General features: G+C 34.0%; 1 protein-coding gene across 2 annotated transcripts in view; it reads left to right on the forward strand.

Annotated features, from left to right (window-relative positions):
• LOC124365767 (GATOR complex protein WDR24) overlaps positions 1-21,155 on the forward strand; it is a 31,586-nt gene that overhangs the window by 1,563 nt on the left and 8,868 nt on the right. The window contains exons 2-9 of one of the 2 annotated variants that reach the window (XM_046821770.1): positions 704-820; positions 2,092-2,314; positions 3,394-3,607; positions 4,460-4,708; positions 8,317-8,474; positions 9,528-9,714; positions 13,184-13,640; positions 17,607-17,651. In XM_046821770.1, the coding sequence (XP_046677726.1) occupies positions 704-820; positions 2,092-2,314; positions 3,394-3,607; positions 4,460-4,708; positions 8,317-8,474; positions 9,528-9,714; positions 13,184-13,640; positions 17,607-17,651 (1,650 nt within the window). The remainder of the gene's footprint in view (positions 1-703; positions 821-2,091; positions 2,315-3,393; positions 3,608-4,459; positions 4,709-8,316; positions 8,475-9,527; positions 9,715-13,183; positions 13,641-17,606; positions 17,652-21,155) is intronic. The other variant, XM_046821771.1, reaches the window with a different exon arrangement.

Raw genomic sequence — 21,155 nt, forward strand, 5'->3', positions numbered from 1 at the left:
TAGTTTTAGATTTAATGTGATAGAGTAATGGAAGCCATAGTTATCCTTGAGGCAGTGAAGGTTACTGCACGGGGTGGTTGTTGGTGTTGTATTAAGCGTTATTTATTTAGCCACAGAATATTTAGATAAGTTATTGGGTGCAGATAACCCTGAAAATCATAGATAACAAAAAGCACAGATACAAAATATGGCATTTCCATTTCAATTATTAATAACGTAGTCATATGTGATTTGCACCCCCTAAAACTAGATATAGTTTTGTTCAGAAGGACAAGCAAAATACTTTAATAATGTTGAAATTTTGATTGCCCACTCCGGCCAGTTATCTTCACTGATACCAAAAGATAAAGCCTTTGTATTTTTGTAGAAACAGGTACACTAGATATACCTGGCCAGTTCTTTTCCATGTCCATGTAAAGGACGGAACGAGAACATTAATTGTTAGATTTATGTTATTAAAAATGTTAATGTATTCCTGTTGTTCATGTATTAAAATTCTTGTTGTGCATGATGATTACTTAATATCGAATTTGGATAGTATATAAAATCTTTTAATAATAGCAACTGAATAACGAGTGTAGGCTGCTTATTAAAATCTCCCCCCTAAAGTGCACTAAGCTTACATTAGTTTTTGCTTCAGAGTATGTAATATGACGGTTGTAACATTTGATGTGTCTAACTTACCTGAATTTTTCTGTTACAGTGTTTAAAGTATTCTCCATTGAGGAAGAGGAATTTGTCGAGAACATCAATCTCCGTGTGGGAAAAAATTTAAATCTCAATTTTTCGTGTAATGACGTGGCTTGGAGTTTACATGAAGGTAGGTAATTTATATTTAAGACTTCTTTTCTTATTATGTAATGAAATGTTGGTATTGTGCAAATATATCTTTGGTTGTGTGCGAGCATTGACAGAGGATAAAACATTCACTAAGGTCGGCTTGAATCAGATGGAATGCAAATCAAATACAGATAGGTATGTACTGCAAGATATATTTTTTCATTTCTTTTTTATAATAACTTTAGCTTTATAAAATAAGCGAGATTTTAATAAGCGAGAGAGAGAATAGTATAAATCGAAAGAACTATCCAATATTATACAGGTTTATTAAAGATGAATACATAAGAAATTTGTGTGTTATACAATCAATATACGCCAAACATTTCTCTTGACTACATTTGTTGTGAAAATCTCTTGCCATTCATTTATTCATTCAAACTACTTTATTCATAAATCGTACAATATGTGCAATGAATGACATTGTCACTATGTTATATATGCTAATATAGATTGTAGACAGTTAACTGTATTCAAACCTTTAAAACTAGTGCTTTAAGTAAGGTATATAATAATTAATATTATTTTAAAATCATCAATAGATTGCAGATTCTCTTTGTAATCAGAAAGATTTATTCTGTTGGTGAATATAGTGATAAATTTACAAGATATGTGTTTAATTTATTTTTAAATATCATTAAATTATTTTTTAAGCAATGTCTTTTTAGTAAACTAAATAAAACCGTTGTACCCATGAATCTAGCTTTCTTTTCCAAAAATTTTAAATTGTGTGGTTCAATATATTTGTTAAATCTGGTATTGACTTAATATTTAGTTTGCCTCAATATACATTATGGTCTCTAAAATTTACAGAAAGTCAGAATATCTAATACTGAAAAATATTCTTTCCCTGACTGTCTTGATTTAAGGTATAAAATAATTAATATTATTTTAAAATCATCAATAGAGTACAGATTCAGATTTGTTAGGTATGATTTCAGTTTGTATTTGTAATCATTTAGATTTTATACTGTGTACTCGTTATAAATTCTGTAGGTAGGTAGAATTGGAACTTTGTACCCATAAAATGTGCCTTTTTTTCAAAAAAACTTTAGTTTATATATCTTTACAGAACGATTTTAGCAGGTACTGTAATTATGTTCACTTGCTAAGTTTAAATTTGAATTTTTTTAACTTAATTTTTAAATATGAACATAATGTACGTATGACTTTTTCAACTATTTAAGAAAGTATTGGTCGTATTAAATTGTTAAAAATAAATGAAGAAGAGAAACTGATCCCGTTTCCTTCCAGACCATGTGCTGGCGACGGCGGCGACTAACGGTGCCGTTGTTTTATGGAGCCTCAACCGTCCCTCGCGTTCAAAGCAGGACCACGTGTTCCTGGACCACAAACGTACGGTCAACAAAGTGAGTTTCCATCCGGCCGAGCCGCACTGGCTCATCTCCGGCTCTCAGGACGGCACCATGAAGATTTTTGACTTGCGGGTCAAGGAGGCCACCCGTACGTTTCTTAGGTAAGCCTATTGTTAACAAATACAAATACAAAATCACTTTATTTCCAAATACATTAAGTATTGAAATGGTGTCAGGTAATTTAAACAAAAACAACATTTTTCAAATAGTGTTTCATCGTCTTCTTTCATGGAACTCAGCCACTGAGTAATGGCTGCTGATTAACAGGTCTGTAAGGGTATTCTTCAATCTTCCTCCAGAGAGACGGCTTATTTCCTCTGGCAGTAGGTTATGCAGCTTCATGCCAATGTAAGAGGGTTTCTTCTCATAGTGGGAGATGGTATCTTGTGCTATATCGGGTGTTGTTGTCATGAAAATCTCTACTTTGTGTCAAAAACTGTCTATATACTGTGTATATTAGAACTTTTTTATGTAGAAGTTTATTAGTACAGTCATGATCTTCAGACATAAATGCTTCTGACATAAATGCTTCTGTACAACTTTTCCTGAAGCCTTAAGGCTCTTATAGCCCTCTTTTGCAACACCAATACTCTCTGGAGATTACTTGCTGAGGTTCCTCCCCACACCACTAGTCCATATCTGAGTTGTGTTTCAAACAGAGAGTGATAAGCTACTTTTGCAGTAGTTGTTCTGCTTATTGATTTTATACGCTTTATCACATAAAGTAAAAAGTTAAGTTTGGAAGGAGATTGTCAATATGTTGTGACCAGGAGAGGCTCTCATCAACAATGACTCCCAGAAACTATACTTGGGATTTTCTGGGACCAAGAACATGAAACTTGATGTTTATGAAAACTCTAGAAATAAGTTTTTACATAATATGCTATCAACATTTTTTAAAAAAAGAAAGGATGAAATATTTATTTGTTTTGATGTCAAAATAAGGGTTATTGATTTTTTTTACAAATCTACCTTGTGATGTATAATTACCCCAGACTGCTTAGTAGAGAACACTAGTATAGTATAGTATAGTAGGATATCTGGTTAACCCTTAGAATTAATGCCCCAGGCAAATAGGATTAATTTGGCCATGTTCATGTTCAACATGAAAATTATGCCTTGGTATCAGCTAAATGTTCGTTATTGCTTATATTGATGACCTATGCTAATTTTGTTTCAGCAATACGGAGAGTGTACGTGACGTTCAGTTCAGTCCGCACTCGCATCACATGTTTGCGTCAGTGGCTGAGAACGGAACAGTGCAGCAGTGGGACCTGCGACGCGCGGATAAATGCTACCAACAGTTCACCGCACATAGCGGGCCTGTGTTCGCGTGTGACTGGCATCCGGAAAACCCCTGGCTGGCCACAGCGTCGCGTGACAAAACTATCAAGGTCTGAAGTGAAAATGAAAATGGAATAATAAATGGAAATGACTTTTTTGGTCAGTGTTTCTTAGATTTATGTTTTGCTTACAGGACAATTCAATGTGAATATTACTAGCTATTGAGACGAAACTCTTAGTCCTGCTAGTTAGGTAGACAAGTTTTTTCTTAACTTTAAGACTAGAGCTATGTCTTTTGAGTGGTAGTTGTATGTATTGGGATCAAAATAGAAGTCCCTCATACACATTTTCAACCTCGTTTAAAAACGCAGAAATTAAGCTGTTTGTAATTGCCTTTGTTACTATGGGAGATCTCAAGTGAAATTACAATCTCTGGCGCAATTCTGTTCTGTTTACTTGAATTTGAATTATCCCATCAAGGGAATTATCCAGAGTGTTCCTTGATGTTGCCATATGTGGGAAAGAATAGGGACTTGCCTAAACTGCTGCTATTTGGATTTTAGCAACACCTAATTAATTTTGGGCATGCTCCTGAATCTATTTATACATTTCTGGCTGCTACTAGCTTTCTGTATAGCTATAAGATCAGAAAAAGAAGTATAAATTTGACTCAATGGAGAGTTAGGGCTCAAATAATTGACCTCCCACTATTACGCCAGGATAGCAGTTTTATTTTTTTAGAAGTTTAAAAACAATTTTCAATGTCCTTGAAACAGTTAAATATCAATATCGGAGCCAAATGTTACTGCAAGGGCAGCTGTAATAGCCCACTCACTTACCATGCCTTTTTCGCTAAAAACACGATTTCGCTGTAAAAGTTAAAAATTTCACAATTTTACGTACATGAACAATTGGATCAGTTAATATGAGACTTGTAATTGACCTGATTGGGTGTTGTGCAGGTGTGGGATTTGACCAACAAGCCGACACTAGAGTACACGATCAACACAATAGCGTCCGTGGGGCGCGTGAGGTGGCGGCCACAGCGCAAGTTCCACCTGGCCTCGGTGGCGCTGGTGGTAGACTGCAGCGTCAACATCTGGGACGTCCGTAGACCGTACATCCCGTTTGCCTCCTTCAACGAGCACAAGGACATTGCCACTGGGATAGCCTGGCGTGGCGACCCACACCTTCTGCTCACCACAAGCAGGGTTAGTTCTCGTACATGTCCACATGGTTGAACACCTTTAAGCTTTTTAAAAGATTGTGTTGGTACTAAGACTTTCTATTTATTAACCTTATACACTCGAAGGCAGTATTTATAATTTGTCCTTGGAGCTCGTATGGCCAGCTCTACTGGCTGCCGCCATTTTGTTGGAAGCGCTGATTAATTTTTGCTGTAATGTTGTCTCAACTTGTATGTCCAGCTGTACTGGCCAAAATATAATACGTCGATAGCTCGTAAGGCCAGCACCACTGGCCACTAAACATAGTAGTTATTTTCTAATATTCTATTTGATTTGTAATAAATAGTGAGTGCTAAAACCTATCAAGCAGCTGTTTTTTAAAGTAATTTGTAGGTAAAGTAGTAAATTTTAAATTAGCCTATAATTCTTTTCTAAACATTGACTGTGCAAATAAGACAAATGACGCGTAGTGGACCTATACACTGAAGTGATAGAAGGGGTAGAAACATAGAAAATTTTACTAGAAGACGTGTGCTAACTATTCTTGACTACACATAGATGTGTATTTTAAAAATTTATTCCATAAAAAAATGTAAAGACTGAGAAAAATGTAAAATAGTTCATGTCTTGAGTATAACATAACCGTAAATGCCTACTTTATAATATTTTATGTACATGTGTTTTTAACAATATACGTATAAGAGTTAAATTTCCCAAATGTATGTTTATTTTTGTATTAGAAAAATTAATTTAAAATAAAATTTTAAATTAGTTTTTATTTTTTCTTTAAACATTTTAAATTACTATGTAAATAACGCGGAGGAAATTGAAAAATAATTCCGAACTGGGGAGGCAAACAATATATATGGCCGTCAAGCTGTCGATGAAAGTAGCGCGGTCATCTGTACTGGCCATACGAGTTGCGAGGACAAACTACAGAACAACTAACGTGAGCTGTCTGCAGCCTTGGTGTGGCCAGTGCTGCTGGCCTTTCAAGCGCAAAGGTTTAATAACCAAAATCTTTATAATCAGAAAGATTTATTCTGTTGGTGCTGGGATGGAGGTTTATTTTGTAATTCATTACGGCTTGTATCATAGTACTAAATTGCTAGGACAAATAATAAAGGAAATATTGCAATTTATCAATGTTAAAAAAGTGCTCTTAGTACAAAGGTTGAAAATTCAAAGTTACAAACAATTATAGCCCTATGAAATCAAATAAAATATGTTTTATTTATCCATGTACAAAAATACACATTAATAGTGTCACTTGATTACATAGAAATGTAAACTTTTAACTAACTATTTTCATCTGTTTGAGACAACAAAATTAAAAATATACTTCTAACTATGAAGTTAAAAAAGAGTTAAATTTACTAAGCTGCTATATTGAATCAACTAATTGAATCAACTAATTGAATCATTGTGATAATTGTATTAATTATGTAAAATACAACTGGAATTGAAACATTATTCAACTCAAAGTATTCCTTAAATGAATATAGTGATAAATTTACTAGATATGTTTTTAATTTATTTTTAAATATCATTTAAATTATTTTTTTAAGCAATGTCTTTTAGTAAACTAAATAAAACCGTTGTACCCATGAATCTAGCTTTCTTTTCCAAAAATGTTAAATTGTGTGGTTAAATTGGATATCTGGAAATATGGTATTGACTTAATATTTAGTTTGCCTTAATATACATTATGGTCTCTAAAATTTACAGAGTCAGAATATCTAATACTGAAAAATATTCTTTCCCTGACTGTCTTGATTTAAGGTTAAAAATTATTCTAAATAGTTTTTTTTTTTGTACACAAATCTTGTCAAAATTTTTCAATGATGTGGCTCCATAAGAATTCTTTAATGTAAAGTATTTTAAAGTATTTTCTTTTTTCACATCAAAAACCAATTCTGAATTACTGATTAAAGTTATATAACCTGTATTATGAATTAAGTTCCAAATTTTTAAATTATACTACAGTAAGAAATTCTGGTGTATATTTTGTCCCGCTTCTTTTCCTATCAATGTAAATACTAGAGTAATACTCGGAATCTTCAGTTTAAATATTACTGTATTACAATTTAACACCGTACGTTTTTCCCAATTCCTAAATATGTTAACAATTTTGAAGGAAAGTTCAATAAATTGTAATGTTATCTATTGTAGACTACTGGTTCAAATATAAAATTAATGACATCAATTTCACATTAGAACCGATGTAACAAAGATATTTTGTCGTAGTTGTTTTGGATTCCGTTTCTTTTTGGTCCATAGATAGCTTATTGTCTGTCACCGTTTCATAAGTCACAGCGGATTTGCAACGGTTTAAAAATGTATTCAAATATATTCATTTATGGTAAGTAGTGACCGGGTGACTGATTCCAACGTTTGCGTTACAGATTTGGTGAATGTTCTACCAAAGATTGTTGTTCCAAGTTGTATATTAGTGCTTGCTTTTTCAGAACAGACTACAATAGCAATCATTACTAAAATAACGTCAAACTGTAGGTGGTAAAAACAGAAAACAATTCTGATTTGAAATTAAAATATTTTTAATTAAGACCTCTGTTGAATTACATGGTCCCATTTAGGTCCATATTATATGTCTGTTTTTTGGGTTATTATTTTGTCTGTTTTTTTTTATATAATCCTCAATAACTATATATTGCTATAAGGAAGAGTTATAAGGAGAATAAAAGTCTCTACGACTCAACAATCACACTGAGTCTGACAGGTTATTGTGTTAGATTGAATGCTAGCCACTGATATGGCTGTAAATAATATTAGTTATTTTGTTGTGTATTTACTTAAGAGATCTTGTATAGTTGTGATTACTAACAAAGAAATATAATGAGTATTAAAAGTACATTTAAAACCACTGTAATGTGACACAGAAAGGGCAGTTTTTATAATCTATTTGTGCATGATTGGACCAAACAATGTGTCTTCAGACTTTATTTGATTCACTGTGAAAATTACATGTCATTATGATGATCGGTTCTTGTTTTCTGCCTCCTAAAAGGAAGGGATTGTCCAACGTGATCTAGCATCGGAAACATTAGACGATCTGGGGCGTGATCTTAGGTTGGAAAAGTACCGATCGAAAATGCCCCTGGGCATCAGTGTGAGCTCAGGTGGCGCCTTCGGCGCCATCTCGCACTTCTCAAGGTAGTACAAAAATTCAAGCTAAGATCACATGAGCGCTCATAAAGGTTATCTTTAACTTTTGCACTACTAATATACATATTTATGATAACCTAATTAAAACTTACTTATTATAACCTAATAACAAAGAGTGGATAGGGACAGATTTTCCTCCACTACAGACGTTGCTTTCGTTTGGGAGCAGAAAATAAGAATCGATGGCAACGTAAATCCTCCTGAACTCATTTATGAGTCATTTACACGAGTCATTTAAGTACTTTTATTAATATTCACATGATTGCAGCAATTGAGATGCAAAGGTCCTTTTTAGGACTGAGTGCGGGAACAAACTTTTTCCCTCAGGAAAAAAAAGTTTTGTTAAACTAGGACAAGTTTTCAACTAAAGTGTTCCTCTATCCAAGTCGGAAAATGGTTGGTTAATTCAGGTTTTATGAATTGTAACTTGAATATCCGGTCGGCAGGACTGCACGTTGTACCAGCACGCGTTCAAAGATGCGGTGCGCCCCGCAGACAAGGCGAACCCTGCTGGTATCTCATTCAACAGCAACGGGGACATCGCCTTTGCTTGCAAATCTCAGCCAGTCAACAACAAAACGGGGAAAATGTCGTCCATCTTGAGGTATTTCCCATTTTCTTCTTTCTAAGATGATTAGTATTTATAGGCTCTTCTTTGGAAAGCATAGTGTTAAAATTTGAACTTTTATGTATAACGTTATCAGTGTTACTGTTTATTTATGTCAGCCATTGGCCATTTTAGAGCTGGCAAAAGTGCTCACTTTAAATTAATGGTGGTTGGCTTGGATGGAAGGTGATGGGATCAGTGGACTTTGGTATAAGTGTACCAGACACAAAACACCCCGTTTTGCATTTTTTTTGTTTTCACTACTAAAAACAAAACCAATTGATCTGTGTTATTTTATGTTTTTATTATTGAATAATAACCATAATAATAGCCTTTAGCTGTTAAAAACCATTTAAACCATACCTAGCATTAAAAAGACCATAAATCATGCTAAATAATATAAAAAATTATTGCATCCTAGTTTTTAATCCTCATAATAAACCTACCATTTTGGTTTGCCAAAAATAATGCAGCTGGACAATCGTACCTCGTGTTAAGGAAAATTTCTAAACCGATTTCACAAAAAAATAGGTTGTATGCTTATACAATGTAAATCGTGTCTCAGCTCCCAGACTATCAAGTACGGTAAAGGTTGTATGATGTGGAAAGCTATAAAAATACACAACTTATCAACAAGTTTTTTTTGTACTATACGTGTTTAATTTATCCTCAAAATAAAAAAATCATCAAAATTTGACTGTCATGATCATGTTAACTCTTCAACTGTGGTGTAAAGTTATTAACTAATTCTAATATTCCAACAATATCTTATTATGTAATTTTGTACATATTTCCAAACCAAACAATTTTTTTATTTGAACTTTTTTTACCTTGAATAGTATTAACATTGGAATAACAATGTGTTTTTCAGCATTAAAATCTTTTCCTGTTATACAATAAAATTCTTAGGCAATTAAATTAAAACATTTGTGATGGCTTCTAAAATCGTTATTAGTTTAGCTGATATTTCTGATGTTCATACATTCGAAGATTTTGATCTAAAAATATATATGGAAACTTATTGTTGTAGTTTTTAACGTTGTTCCTCAGACGAGCCCCGACAACCAGTGAGGAGTTTGTACAGGCGGGTAGTTGGCTGCACTGGTACAACAAGCAGCAAAACAATGAGGGCAGGTGGCTGCTGGGCTGTGCGCAGGGCTACCAACTAAGTGGCAAACCACTGGCAGAACTGTGTGACCACAATGCCAACGTGGCCAGACAGTTGGGACGCTTCAGCGTGAGTACTATAGTTTATTTTGTATACACACAGTCAGGGTAAATTTGTATTTTTATTGAAATCAATTGTTAACATAAGCATTTCTATAAAAATATTTCTTAACTCTGAACCTATCAAAATTATAATTTACAAACCGCTTGTGAACTAACTGGAATCAAATACTAAACTCTTCAAACATCGTTTGCCGATTATGTCTCAATACAGGTCATTTAACCATTTTAAAAGTTATATAATTTTAATTACCTGATTCCACCCCTTGTTTATACTTATTTTATACATGTATATATTTAGTTCTGTCACTCGCAGCTAAAAAACCCAAAGATTAATAAAACCTGACACAAGATTAGAAACTATTATTGTTTGATATGGATGTTCCATTACTCTCAGATATCACTATTAAATGTCAGAAGTTGATATTGAGTATTAGTGGAGTCAATATATTGAGTAATGCAAGTAACGTTTTATTAGTAGACATGACTCGAAATAGATATTTCCATTTTTGTACTTGATACATTTACATAACTTAAAAAAGCTTGTGTTTACGACAAAACTGTACATTTTCTAATCTTGAATATTTATCTAAAAGATTTTTAGTAATCTCTTTTTATATAAGAAACAGTGTTTTGGAACTAACAAATTTTTACTTTGCAGAAATTTATCTCCATAAAGCTAAGGCAAACAAATTATTTTTTGCTTCTAAGTAGCAAAAAATAATTTAAGTTTGCCTTAGCTTTATGGAGATGGATTTCTGCTTAGTAAAAATACTTTTGTTTGGTAAATAAACAATTGTATAGCATAGAAAAATATAATGCAGAAAGGGAGAAAGTTTTGTGCCAATCTAGGAAAAATGCATGCCAGTTTAAAAGTTAACATTTGAAGTTTATTGTTGACAAGTTATTATTTCTTGCAGTTTTATACAATTAAAATTATATAACAAAGTATTGAAGTTTTCTTAACGGTTTAATACTATGTATGTGATATTAATACATTGTAACACTTAGTTTAAAAATAAAGTTCTAAATAACTAAATAAATGCACAATTGTTTGGAAAACAACAAATAAATGTTTCGCCATCAAATTGCATGGTTTCAGTGTCGTAACGAAACCGTCAACATAGCATTTGTACAGTTTAGTTCCATATAACTGCACCAGCAATGTTTATGGTGATAAAGATAATATAAATCTGTTCCATAAATACACGTTAGATAACACAATCATTTAAAGATAAGACTTCTATTTGGAAACATCATTAACAGAGTTTGCAGAGTTTAAAAACTTGTGGTTATCAAACACAGTTATGCTTTCCATAATTTGCATGCATTAGTCAACAGTATTGTAATTTTATAGTTTGTTTAAAACTGTTTGAAAAATAAGAAAAATGTTTTAAACTTGACTGTAGCATTTGCATAGCCGATAAGATCTGTTTATTTTCAAAATTTGATTTTAGTAGTTTTAACCCTTTGAACGCCGATTTAAATTTAGCATTTTTTCAGATTACGCTCATTTAAGGTGAAAAAATGAAAATGAAAATTCCTTAAAGCTAATTTTTTTATTCATTCCTAATGACTAATAACACACACAAAAAATTTACAATAATGTAATACTTGCATTAAAATAATTATATTTTTTCATAACAATGGAATATATAAATAAAAATCAAATTCAGGTTACAGAGTAATCATACATGTGATGAAAAATATGAAAACATCCTCATTATCGTCACTGTCAGTATAATTGTTTAAAAGAATATCATCTTCATCCACATCATTATAAGCACTAGAAAACGTAGCATTCAAAACTTTAGCAACAAAATAGTCATAATCAGAATCGTCTGGGTGATCAGCCATAATTACACAACAGAAAAGAAACAATAAAAACTTATTATAACACAAAAACATGGTAACAATAACTTTTTACAACTGTTTGTATAAGGAATGACAATGCAAGAACACTTCCCAAAGGCACAATGCGTGCTCCATTGACAGTCGGTAATGGCGGATAGTATCGTCATTCGGCGTACAGACGGGAGTGGGAGAACAGCTGCCAGCAACAAAACAATTTATTGCTTACCTACTGCGGCCAGCTGACAGCTGCAACTGGATTATTTGGTCAAGCCAGTACATTACTTAGTATTTTGGCTTATATATTGAGCTTATAAACTTCAAAAACAGTAATTAAATATATTTTTATCGATCGGCGGATTATTTCGTCTTTGGCGTTATAAGACCTAAAAACATCGCGGGATTATTCCGTCTACGGCGTGCTAAGGGTTAAATTAAATGTTGGACCTAAACATTTATTTACGAGTTTTTCAAACAAAATATCTCTGATCTACAATTAATTTTAATTTAGTTTAAACATTCAAAATAGCTATGTATGTCTAACCTTAAACATGTACTACGTATTATAACAACCATCGTTCATAATTTTGAGTATTTTGTGTGACTTACGAAGGTGGTAAATATGTATAGTAACAAAGTCGTAAAGTTTTGTTTGTAGAGTGACTCAACTGACTATTTGGAAGAGAAACTCAAATTTTTTATAATATGTCTTTTATAATGTGTATTTTTGCCTCAATCTGACTTTATAAATACTGGTTTTTTGTTCCTTCCTGAGGGAAAAGGACAGTTTGTCCTCGCGCTTAGTCCTGAAAGGACCTTTGCGCCTCCCTTACTTTAATTTTGTGTCCTCAAATACTGGATTTAGTCTCAGTAGTTTTCAACGTTTTTAACATTCCCAGTGCCAATGTCTTGGAGAGTGTCATTTGTAATATTTTGGAATGATTTTCAATCTAATGTAATTATTGCAGTAGTTTTATTTTATATGTATCAAAATTTGACATCCTCAATGGTTAGATCTTGATGTAACAGTAAGTAAATGTTCAGGGCAGTTGGATTTCATTAATGGAAGCATCTGCTTAGTAATCGGGCTGATTATTAAGGTTATCATTGCTTAGATCTAGCCATATTAGATTTATACTTGTATTAATGTATTTTTATTTTGTAAATAAATTAACTATAGGGATATTGGTAAGTTATTATTAATTACATAAAAATATAGTAGGACATACCACAATTAGCGTAACAGGCTTCGTTAAAGTTGCTTCCATAGCTCATGTAATTCTTGAGATGTCCTGTAGACAGATAGACAGACAGAAAAGAAATTCTTACAGCCCCAAGGCAGACTGAAGAGAACTTTTGCCAGCTATTATTGAGTGATGTGCTTCCAAATCCCATCATCATTATTCTTGTTTATGTAGAAATAAGTTTCATACAAAATTCAAAATGTATAGGTAAAATCTTTCTCGAGATATTCTGCCACATGATACATTCGCACTTTTGATTCCTCAAATATGACGATTACCTTAGTGTTCGATCTGCCAAATCATTGTATTCTCTCTGTGCTCCTTTATCCTTTGTTCGTGCAATGTGGAACATCAACAATTAGTAATTTATAACTACTTGTACAGGTGAGTCTAGTATGGAGTATGATCAAGACGCTGTACGCGCCTAAAACTATCGCGGACTATGGTCACCATACTCCTCTGCGTGAAGAACAGACAGTGCGGGACAGCGGGGGAGGGAAAGAAGATCCTGCTCCCGAGCCCGCTGCGCCGCCTGCCAACGCAGACGAGACCGCGGAGCCAGAGGTGGGGGCGAGCAAGGGGAAGAAAGCCGGGCGCAAGTTGCGTCTGGAAGATCTGAAACCGGGCTCGCATTCTCTGGGTGACTTTTTCTTTGGTGACGGTGAAATGGACCCTCTCAGCCTGGACTTTGAGAGGGGCAACTCTGTCGGACTCACGGTGGGCACATTCTCGGCGGACTGGACGTTACCTGTTGAGGCCTTCCCCCTGCGCCACGAGATCCGTGACCACTCTCCTCCTCCTGAGCAGTATCCTCATAGTGATTCTCCTGAGCCTGTCGAAGGTAACTCATCAGTGGAGGAGGTCTCTCGTTGGAATTTTCTGAAGCACAACGAGGCTGATTCCACAAATTTTAAATTCTAATTCTCGTTTATTTCCAGTCTTCATAGTCATAAACATTTTCACACTGCTCGTATGCATTGATGACTACAAAAAATTGATTGAAACTTACATAAAAATAAACCACTGTATCTTTCACCCTTGCCATATAAATATCATTTAACAAAGTTCAAGGAGCAAGGGACATGTGTGTAAATATTTTCATTTGACTCCTGACTGCACATACTGAATTAATCACATGATTATAAATTTGATATATAACCAGTGGAGAGCTGACGTATAACTTAACACGTTAACTGCGGCAGACGTTTTACGGCACTGTGAAATTACTTAAGATCACTTAGCACAGAGCCGTTGTGACATGTGAGTGGTAACATTTAAAGAGTCTTTATTGCACACAGTAATACACAAAGATAATTTTAAAATTCTGAAAACTAAAAAAAATCATCAATAATATCAGACGTGGTCATCATACGTTTACGTCATCAGTTTTTGGCAAAACATAATGTAACCTTTTTGTAAATATTTTGTTTGAATTTATATTTAAATATAAACAATAGATAAAATTAATACGTTACTTAAGAAAGTACAATGAAGAAAGTGTGATGAACGTAACGTTTCTTTACCACTAGCAAGTATTCTTAAAGAAGGACCAGGTTTTTCATGCTTTTACGTATACACACACGCACTGCTTCTAACTGCTTCGTTCATTGAAAGATGCAGTTTCAGGACAACTTGTTTTTATCAGTATTAATGCAGTCCTTCACATTTACCACTATGATTAAGTAAAATACTGTTGAATGGGACAGAATAATTAAGTAGAAAGTTCAAGGTCTATTAAGTACAGTTTATTTTCTAAGAATTAATTCTTTTTCCGTACCAGTTGAAGAACTGCTTAAAATTCCACTAATAATGTCATTTTGTAGAGTTATCCATCCCTGCCCTACAAACAGGAAGGGTAATCCCATTGTTATTTTTATGTAAATCACCATTATTTTATTATCAGATGAGTACCTTATGGGCCGCACTTCCCACAAAACACAAGATATTTCATAATTAAGTTGGAATCAACCTCTCTGTACAAAGAAGTATAGATAGGTGTAATCCTTATAATCCATAGAAACCTATAAAATAATTACTAGTTCCGCTCTGCTAATGCTACTGCCTAATTCAACAAAACTAGTACACACTGTTCCTATCCCCCCTACATCCTACCTCATCCACATACAAACACTAACTAGAATAACTTTCCTTCTATAGAACTGTGTTTTCCGAAATAATTAGTGTTTGCAGTAGTTTCGTATACCGTTGTTTACAAATGAATTTGTGAAATATTACAACTGAGAGGTAAGTTATTCTTAAAACTCCCCCTTTTACGTGTTACGTTGTTTATGTAACTCTTTGTGCTTGAAAGGGCCAAAGTGTGGATCCTTTTTTTGCTCATTGTGTGTTTAATCGTGCAGCCACCTGTCGCTCTTTCGACTCTCTCCCGGACTGGTTCGACAAATCGCTGATCAGTTTAATAAACAGAAATTATAAACCATTAGTATTAACAGATCATCATGTAAATTTAGCCATTCGTCACCATTGATATGTAAAATATGTAAGTTTCGAAAGTGAAACCTTTTTAGATCTGAGACTGGGTGTTATTTTTAACACAGTTTTAAGCTTAAGCCTTATATTGTGGATCCCCAGGTGTGCCCTATTAAAAGAAAAAAATCTCGTTTTAGCCAATGTTGTGCTGTGTGTATTGTTTTAGTCAAGAAGCTAAGAAATTGCACCTAGTCCTTAAAGGGACCTTTGCGCTGCTTCTGGAGTGACAGGATATTCAGGATGGGTAAGGTTGGTGGTAGAGGCCGCCCCCTGTCGAGATCCATGAGGAAGAGTTTAGGGCATTAATCTCAATTGTGTCCCCTCGGAAAAAGGAAAGCCAGCTCTGAACCAGCCTCTACAGTCAAAGCAGGCAGGGGGTGGCAAGAACCTGTGACTCTTAGAGAGGCTCACCAGGAAATCCAACAGTCATCCTCCGCAATAGACTAGACCAATCGAACTACCCTTGTGCCCCAGAATCTTAAAATTTGCGGTTAGTGATGTGCCGCTCCTGGACATCCATAAGGTTGCCCAGATTTAAATGACACATCGGTTTTCCTGTGCCCAGTGTGGGTTGAACTGAAGGGTACAAACCAGCCAGAAGTGAACCCTCCTGGGGTTCTTTCTCATAGCCTTCATGTAGTACTGTAATTGTGTCACAAAGTAAATCTCTATAATCAAATGAGGTCAGGCTCAAATGCAGCGTGTTTTGTAAATTAAACATCGTAAATGCGGTGTATGTTGTGGAGAATGGTGACTAACCCGACAAAATAAAGGTCGTCTCAAATAAATACAACGCTGTATGTCCGAATACAGTAATTTTCCATTAATCCAGCATCCTATAGTTCGACACGCTTTTTTGAAAAATTAATATCTTCCTCAAAAAAACAAAACAAATGATTTACAAGCAACAATGTTTTTTCTGGTCATCCTGGACCCAGCGTTTATGCTGGCTCTTCTCATAGATCCACATGTAACGAGGACCACCTGAAGGATATTTGAACAACAAATGTCCAATAATCCGGCATATTTGGTAATTCCGCATTCCTCAAGTCCTGACTGTGCCGGATTAATGAAAGTTTACTACATTGGCCATTTCATAGCAGTTCATTGGTCCTTTCAAGCAATGATTGTAAAACTTTACCACAAAGAGTTAAATAAATTTAAAATGCAATTTTCTAGTGTTTTCCCCTTATTTCTTTGCTCATCAGTATTAAAACAATGTAGAATGTGTTTTTGCACTTGTGTACAAAGTAAGTTTGTTTTCAACTTGTAGATTTTCACCATCTAAGAGCATGTTGACTTTTATTTGATATGGATTGATCCTTGTTTTGGTACTGATACTTCAGCTAGTTTGGACTTAAACTGTTGGCAGCTTTATAATTTGTTGATTTAAATAAACAACGATTTTCTATGTTAAAATTAGTTTACAATATATGCTGTAGATATAAACCTGAACTCTTAGCACTGTAGTCATACTTTATCTTCTGTTTATATAGAAATTCATACATTTTTTATTTTAAAATTTTATCTTGACTTTGTTTAATGTGAATTTTTTATCCAGTCAACAATCACTTCACTTAAATTTATTCAAATTATACTCTTTAATAATTTTATTTCATAATTAAAGTTTGAAATGGAAAGTATGTTTATATTTTAGGATCTTTTGTTAAAATGTACCCTTATTACAAAAATTGTTGTATTTCATTAATATGCAACTTGTTTCAAAACAACAATTTCTTAATAATGTTTTTTTAACACGTTCACAATGACAGTTAACTTTCAAACTTTTTTATATGCCATTGAATTTTCAATAATAATGACAAAAAAATTATTATCATTTTTATTTCAAACATCAAACTATAACGAGAAAAATATGTAGGCTTCGCAATTTTGCACAACAAAATTATTTCAATATGTTTTTTCAATGTTTCTCCATGTACTCCAAGGTGTAAAAATTTAATTTTTCATAAAATTAGGGAAAATTGGGTACACGATAGTCTGAGATATTTATTTAAGCACAGGATCAAATTTAACAAACCACAAAGATAAGCAAACGATAAAAACGCAATAAGGAAATGCATAGCCTTGTGTATCCCATCGGGCGCACAACACGGTTTACAAAGCCGATCGGGTACACGACGACAGTTTTGAAAGATTGCGTGTACCCGATGGATCATACGTTGCCGTGAATGCGCTAAATGTTTATTTTCATAAATAATGTCATGGTGCTCGAGAGTTCAGATAGATTGCTTGCTTTTTGCATACCTTGCACTTCTTTCACACCCGTAACTCCTCTTGTAGTTTTTTCACTTTTCAGGAAGTCTGTGGAAAAACTGCTTGATTAGCCGCTCTTCACCAACAGGTACTTTTGTTACTTTCCTCTCTTTCTATCTCTCTGTTTTTTATTTTAGTTGCTTCTGACACATTAGTTTACTTTTATCTCTCCTTTATGTGAAAGTAAGTACCGTTTTGAAGAAAAAACTGTAATACCCTTTTTTCTAAGGTAATTTTATTTTTACACTAACGAGCACACCTCAAACTATCATACATATACATATACATACCAACTGTAGAAACAGTTGTCATACTTGATCAGTTTTTCTATACCTTCTTTCATAGAAACTTTCCGCCAATGACGATAACCATGAATACGTGCGTGCCACCTTGCATGAATAAGTTGGACGACGCCAAATTCAGGCTCGGGGGCTGATGATCTAACTGCTTTCAATTAATCTGTTGAATCATCTTTTAAGTGTCACCAACCGTAAGGAGCTGAGCATTGTCATGGATAAACGCAATTTATTTAATGAGCATTTCTCTTTATTTGTACGCTATAGTTTATTTAAAGTCTCTCAATATTGTGAATGTTTAAACTTAAAGATAAATTTCAGCCGGTTTCACATTTCTTGCATTCTGAACTCGAATTACAGCACAAATCTTACAGTCTGTGGGATTAGAAATTTTGAAATATTTTAAATCTGTGCAGTAAAGTGAAAACACAAAGAGCAACTAAAATGGTATTAGGTGAGAACCAGAGAACAAAGAAAAGTAGTGCGGAACGCTGCTGTTTCAGTACAATTAAACGGTACTTACTTTCTGAGTACTCCTCATATATAGTAGCTTCCCACGCAGCCTTATGTAGTTTAAAAATCTTCATTCTTAAGCTATGGTGTGTACAGTTGTTATAAATGTTATGCTCATGAGCAAGAATCTTATTTAGAATACTATATTTAGAATTTTTCACTAACTTTAAACTAGGTATTCCAAGGATTTTGATTTTAAAGTCTTGAATCTGAGTTTGTCTTAGTTCTTTATCTAAAGCTTCAGTTCCTTTAGTTTATATTAAAATGATCATATGTACTGTAAATTGTATATAGAATTAATAAAGGTATTAAACATGATACGTTATGGATAGTAAATATCAAAACATAAAGTAAAATGCGAAATGCATTAGAATTTAGGTGCGTAAAATGAGCTTAAAATAGGAAAGCTTTGATAAAGCGAAAATAATTTGTTAGTGAATCTAATATTTAATAAACTGTATTACAGGAGTGGAGAGCTCTCTCTCAATGTATATCAAATTTAATTATTTGTCTCAAATGACTGGTTCGACTCTAGTCTAATAGTTATTTAACCCTCTCCCGAGCAAACGCCTCGGCAGGGCGCCTGGCGCTAAAGTCCAAACGCCTCCAATCGCCTCCAACTGCTTTATCAACGCTCTCTCTGCTTTGTGCTGCTGTCATACGGTTGTTTGGGGAACTAATACTGGAAATATCTATTGGCAGTGTCATTGTTGCCTTGTTTATTCATAGTTTTATGACTAGGGACGCTATCTAGGATTAATAATTTGAAATGGCTCATTGATTACTTCATTGACGGTGATCTAGTTGTTTAGTAGTACAATTCTTTCTGACTTGTGCTGCTATCTTACGTAATTTGATGAACTATTTGGGACTTTTTATAACCACTTATTTACTGAAATCATTTCGATAGTTGTTTTCGCAGTCTTTACATTTGGTTCTGTACTTCATTGATGGCAGGTTCAAGGTGTTAGCGTGATAGCATAATTTTTGTTTGATTTTTATTTACCTCATAAGGTTGATACTTTTTTTTATAAATACAACGTTATCATAGAGGATTTAATCATTTTTGTAACGATGTATAATACATAATAGTTTTATTAAAATAAAGTTCTTAACTTAGTAAAAACGCGAATAAGTGTCCCCTCGCGGCAGAGCGGTTATTTAATTCAGCCCAGTAGCGCCAAAAGCACGTCGCGGTAATTCGAACGGGAGAGGGTTAATATTTGTAGTATTTAAAATTATCAGTAACATTGTTTAATCAATATTGGCATAAGACTTAGTAGAGTGATTAAAACTTCGTAATCTAGTTGTATTGATAAAAAAATGACACAATTTAGAGGCCATGTTTTCAGCACTGTCAGGACTCCTTTTAAGATGTTGGTCTTCAAACCATATGTGCAAAAGTGGATTATTTAATCATTCTAATGGGTGTATAAATCCTTAGTTTGTTCAAAACTGGAGTTTGCTCTTGTAAGTTGGTCCACTTACACGGACTATTGAACTCAAAATATTGTAAAAAGGATTTTGTAAAACTTAATAATTAATTAGGAACTGTATCAAGTACACTAAGTATCTAAGAAATGGTTTTCTTTGTAATAAATTGGATTTGATCATACGGATTAATGCAAAGGCGTGGTTACCCTTGTGCTGTGGTATGTCTAAAGAAAGGGGACCATAACTGCCATTTTTTGGGTTGTGTTAGGACAGTGACACATGCTTCATTCCACATCGCATCACTGAACAAACTAGTAGTAAAATTGAAATGATGAGGGAGGAAATTAGATAGGTCACTTCTCTGTGTGATTATTGATGAAACAATGTATCTGAGTTGGTAAGGACATTTTGCAAAGTGCATAAGACTTCCAGTGGTATCCTTGGTGAAATCATACTTCAAGGGCTGTCTAGAAAGTAGCAGACATTTTGAAATAAAAAATTAACAAAATAAAAATAACAATTTTTATTATTTACATTTTGTAGGTAAACTACGGTATATGTATAAAGGCTATTTTTCTACGTAATCGCCATTTCATAAGACATTTATCATAACGTGGTATAAGCTTTTCTATACGCTCTCTGTAAAAATCTGCCGCCTGTGAGTTACACTACTGGTTTACACACACATGCAGTTCAATGTCATTGTCAAATTAGATGATTGAAAACTTCCCATCCAAAAGCTCTTGGGTACAATTGGCTGTGCGGACGAGTGTTGTCATGGAGAAACCAAACTTTCTTGCTGAGTTTTCTCTCTGAACCTTGTTTTGTATTACGCGTCTCAAGTTTTGGAGTGTTTGGCAATACGTCTCTGAGTTTACAGTTTGGCCATGTTCAAGAAAATCAACGAGAATCACTCCATGAGCGTCCCAAAACACAGTAGCCATGATTTTTCTTTGTGACAGCATTTGCGGACACTTCCTCCGTTTCTTGGGCGATTCCGTGTGTCTCCATTCCATCGACTGCTGTTTTGTTTTACAGTTGACATGCTTTACCCAAGTCTCGTCACCGGTTACGGTACGATCAATGACTTGGTTTCCACTTTTGTTTTAGTCTTCCAAAAATGTCAGTGCTACAGCAAGTCTCTGTGGTCTTCCGTTAGGATTTTCGCAATCCCACTGGCACAAAATTTGTGGCAATCAAGACTACCAACCACTGCGATGCTCATCGTGAACACTGGTTCATCCATTTTGAAAATCAATGCACCTCTGCCTCACTCGGTTTTCACTCAATATTCTTTGACAAATCATATATCACAAATCTGGTATTAAATTTTCAATTGGTTTGTGATT

This window comes from Homalodisca vitripennis, chromosome 7 (genome assembly GCF_021130785.1).
Source record: "Homalodisca vitripennis isolate AUS2020 chromosome 7, UT_GWSS_2.1, whole genome shotgun sequence".
Taxonomy (NCBI): Eukaryota; Metazoa; Arthropoda; class Insecta; order Hemiptera; family Cicadellidae; genus Homalodisca; species Homalodisca vitripennis.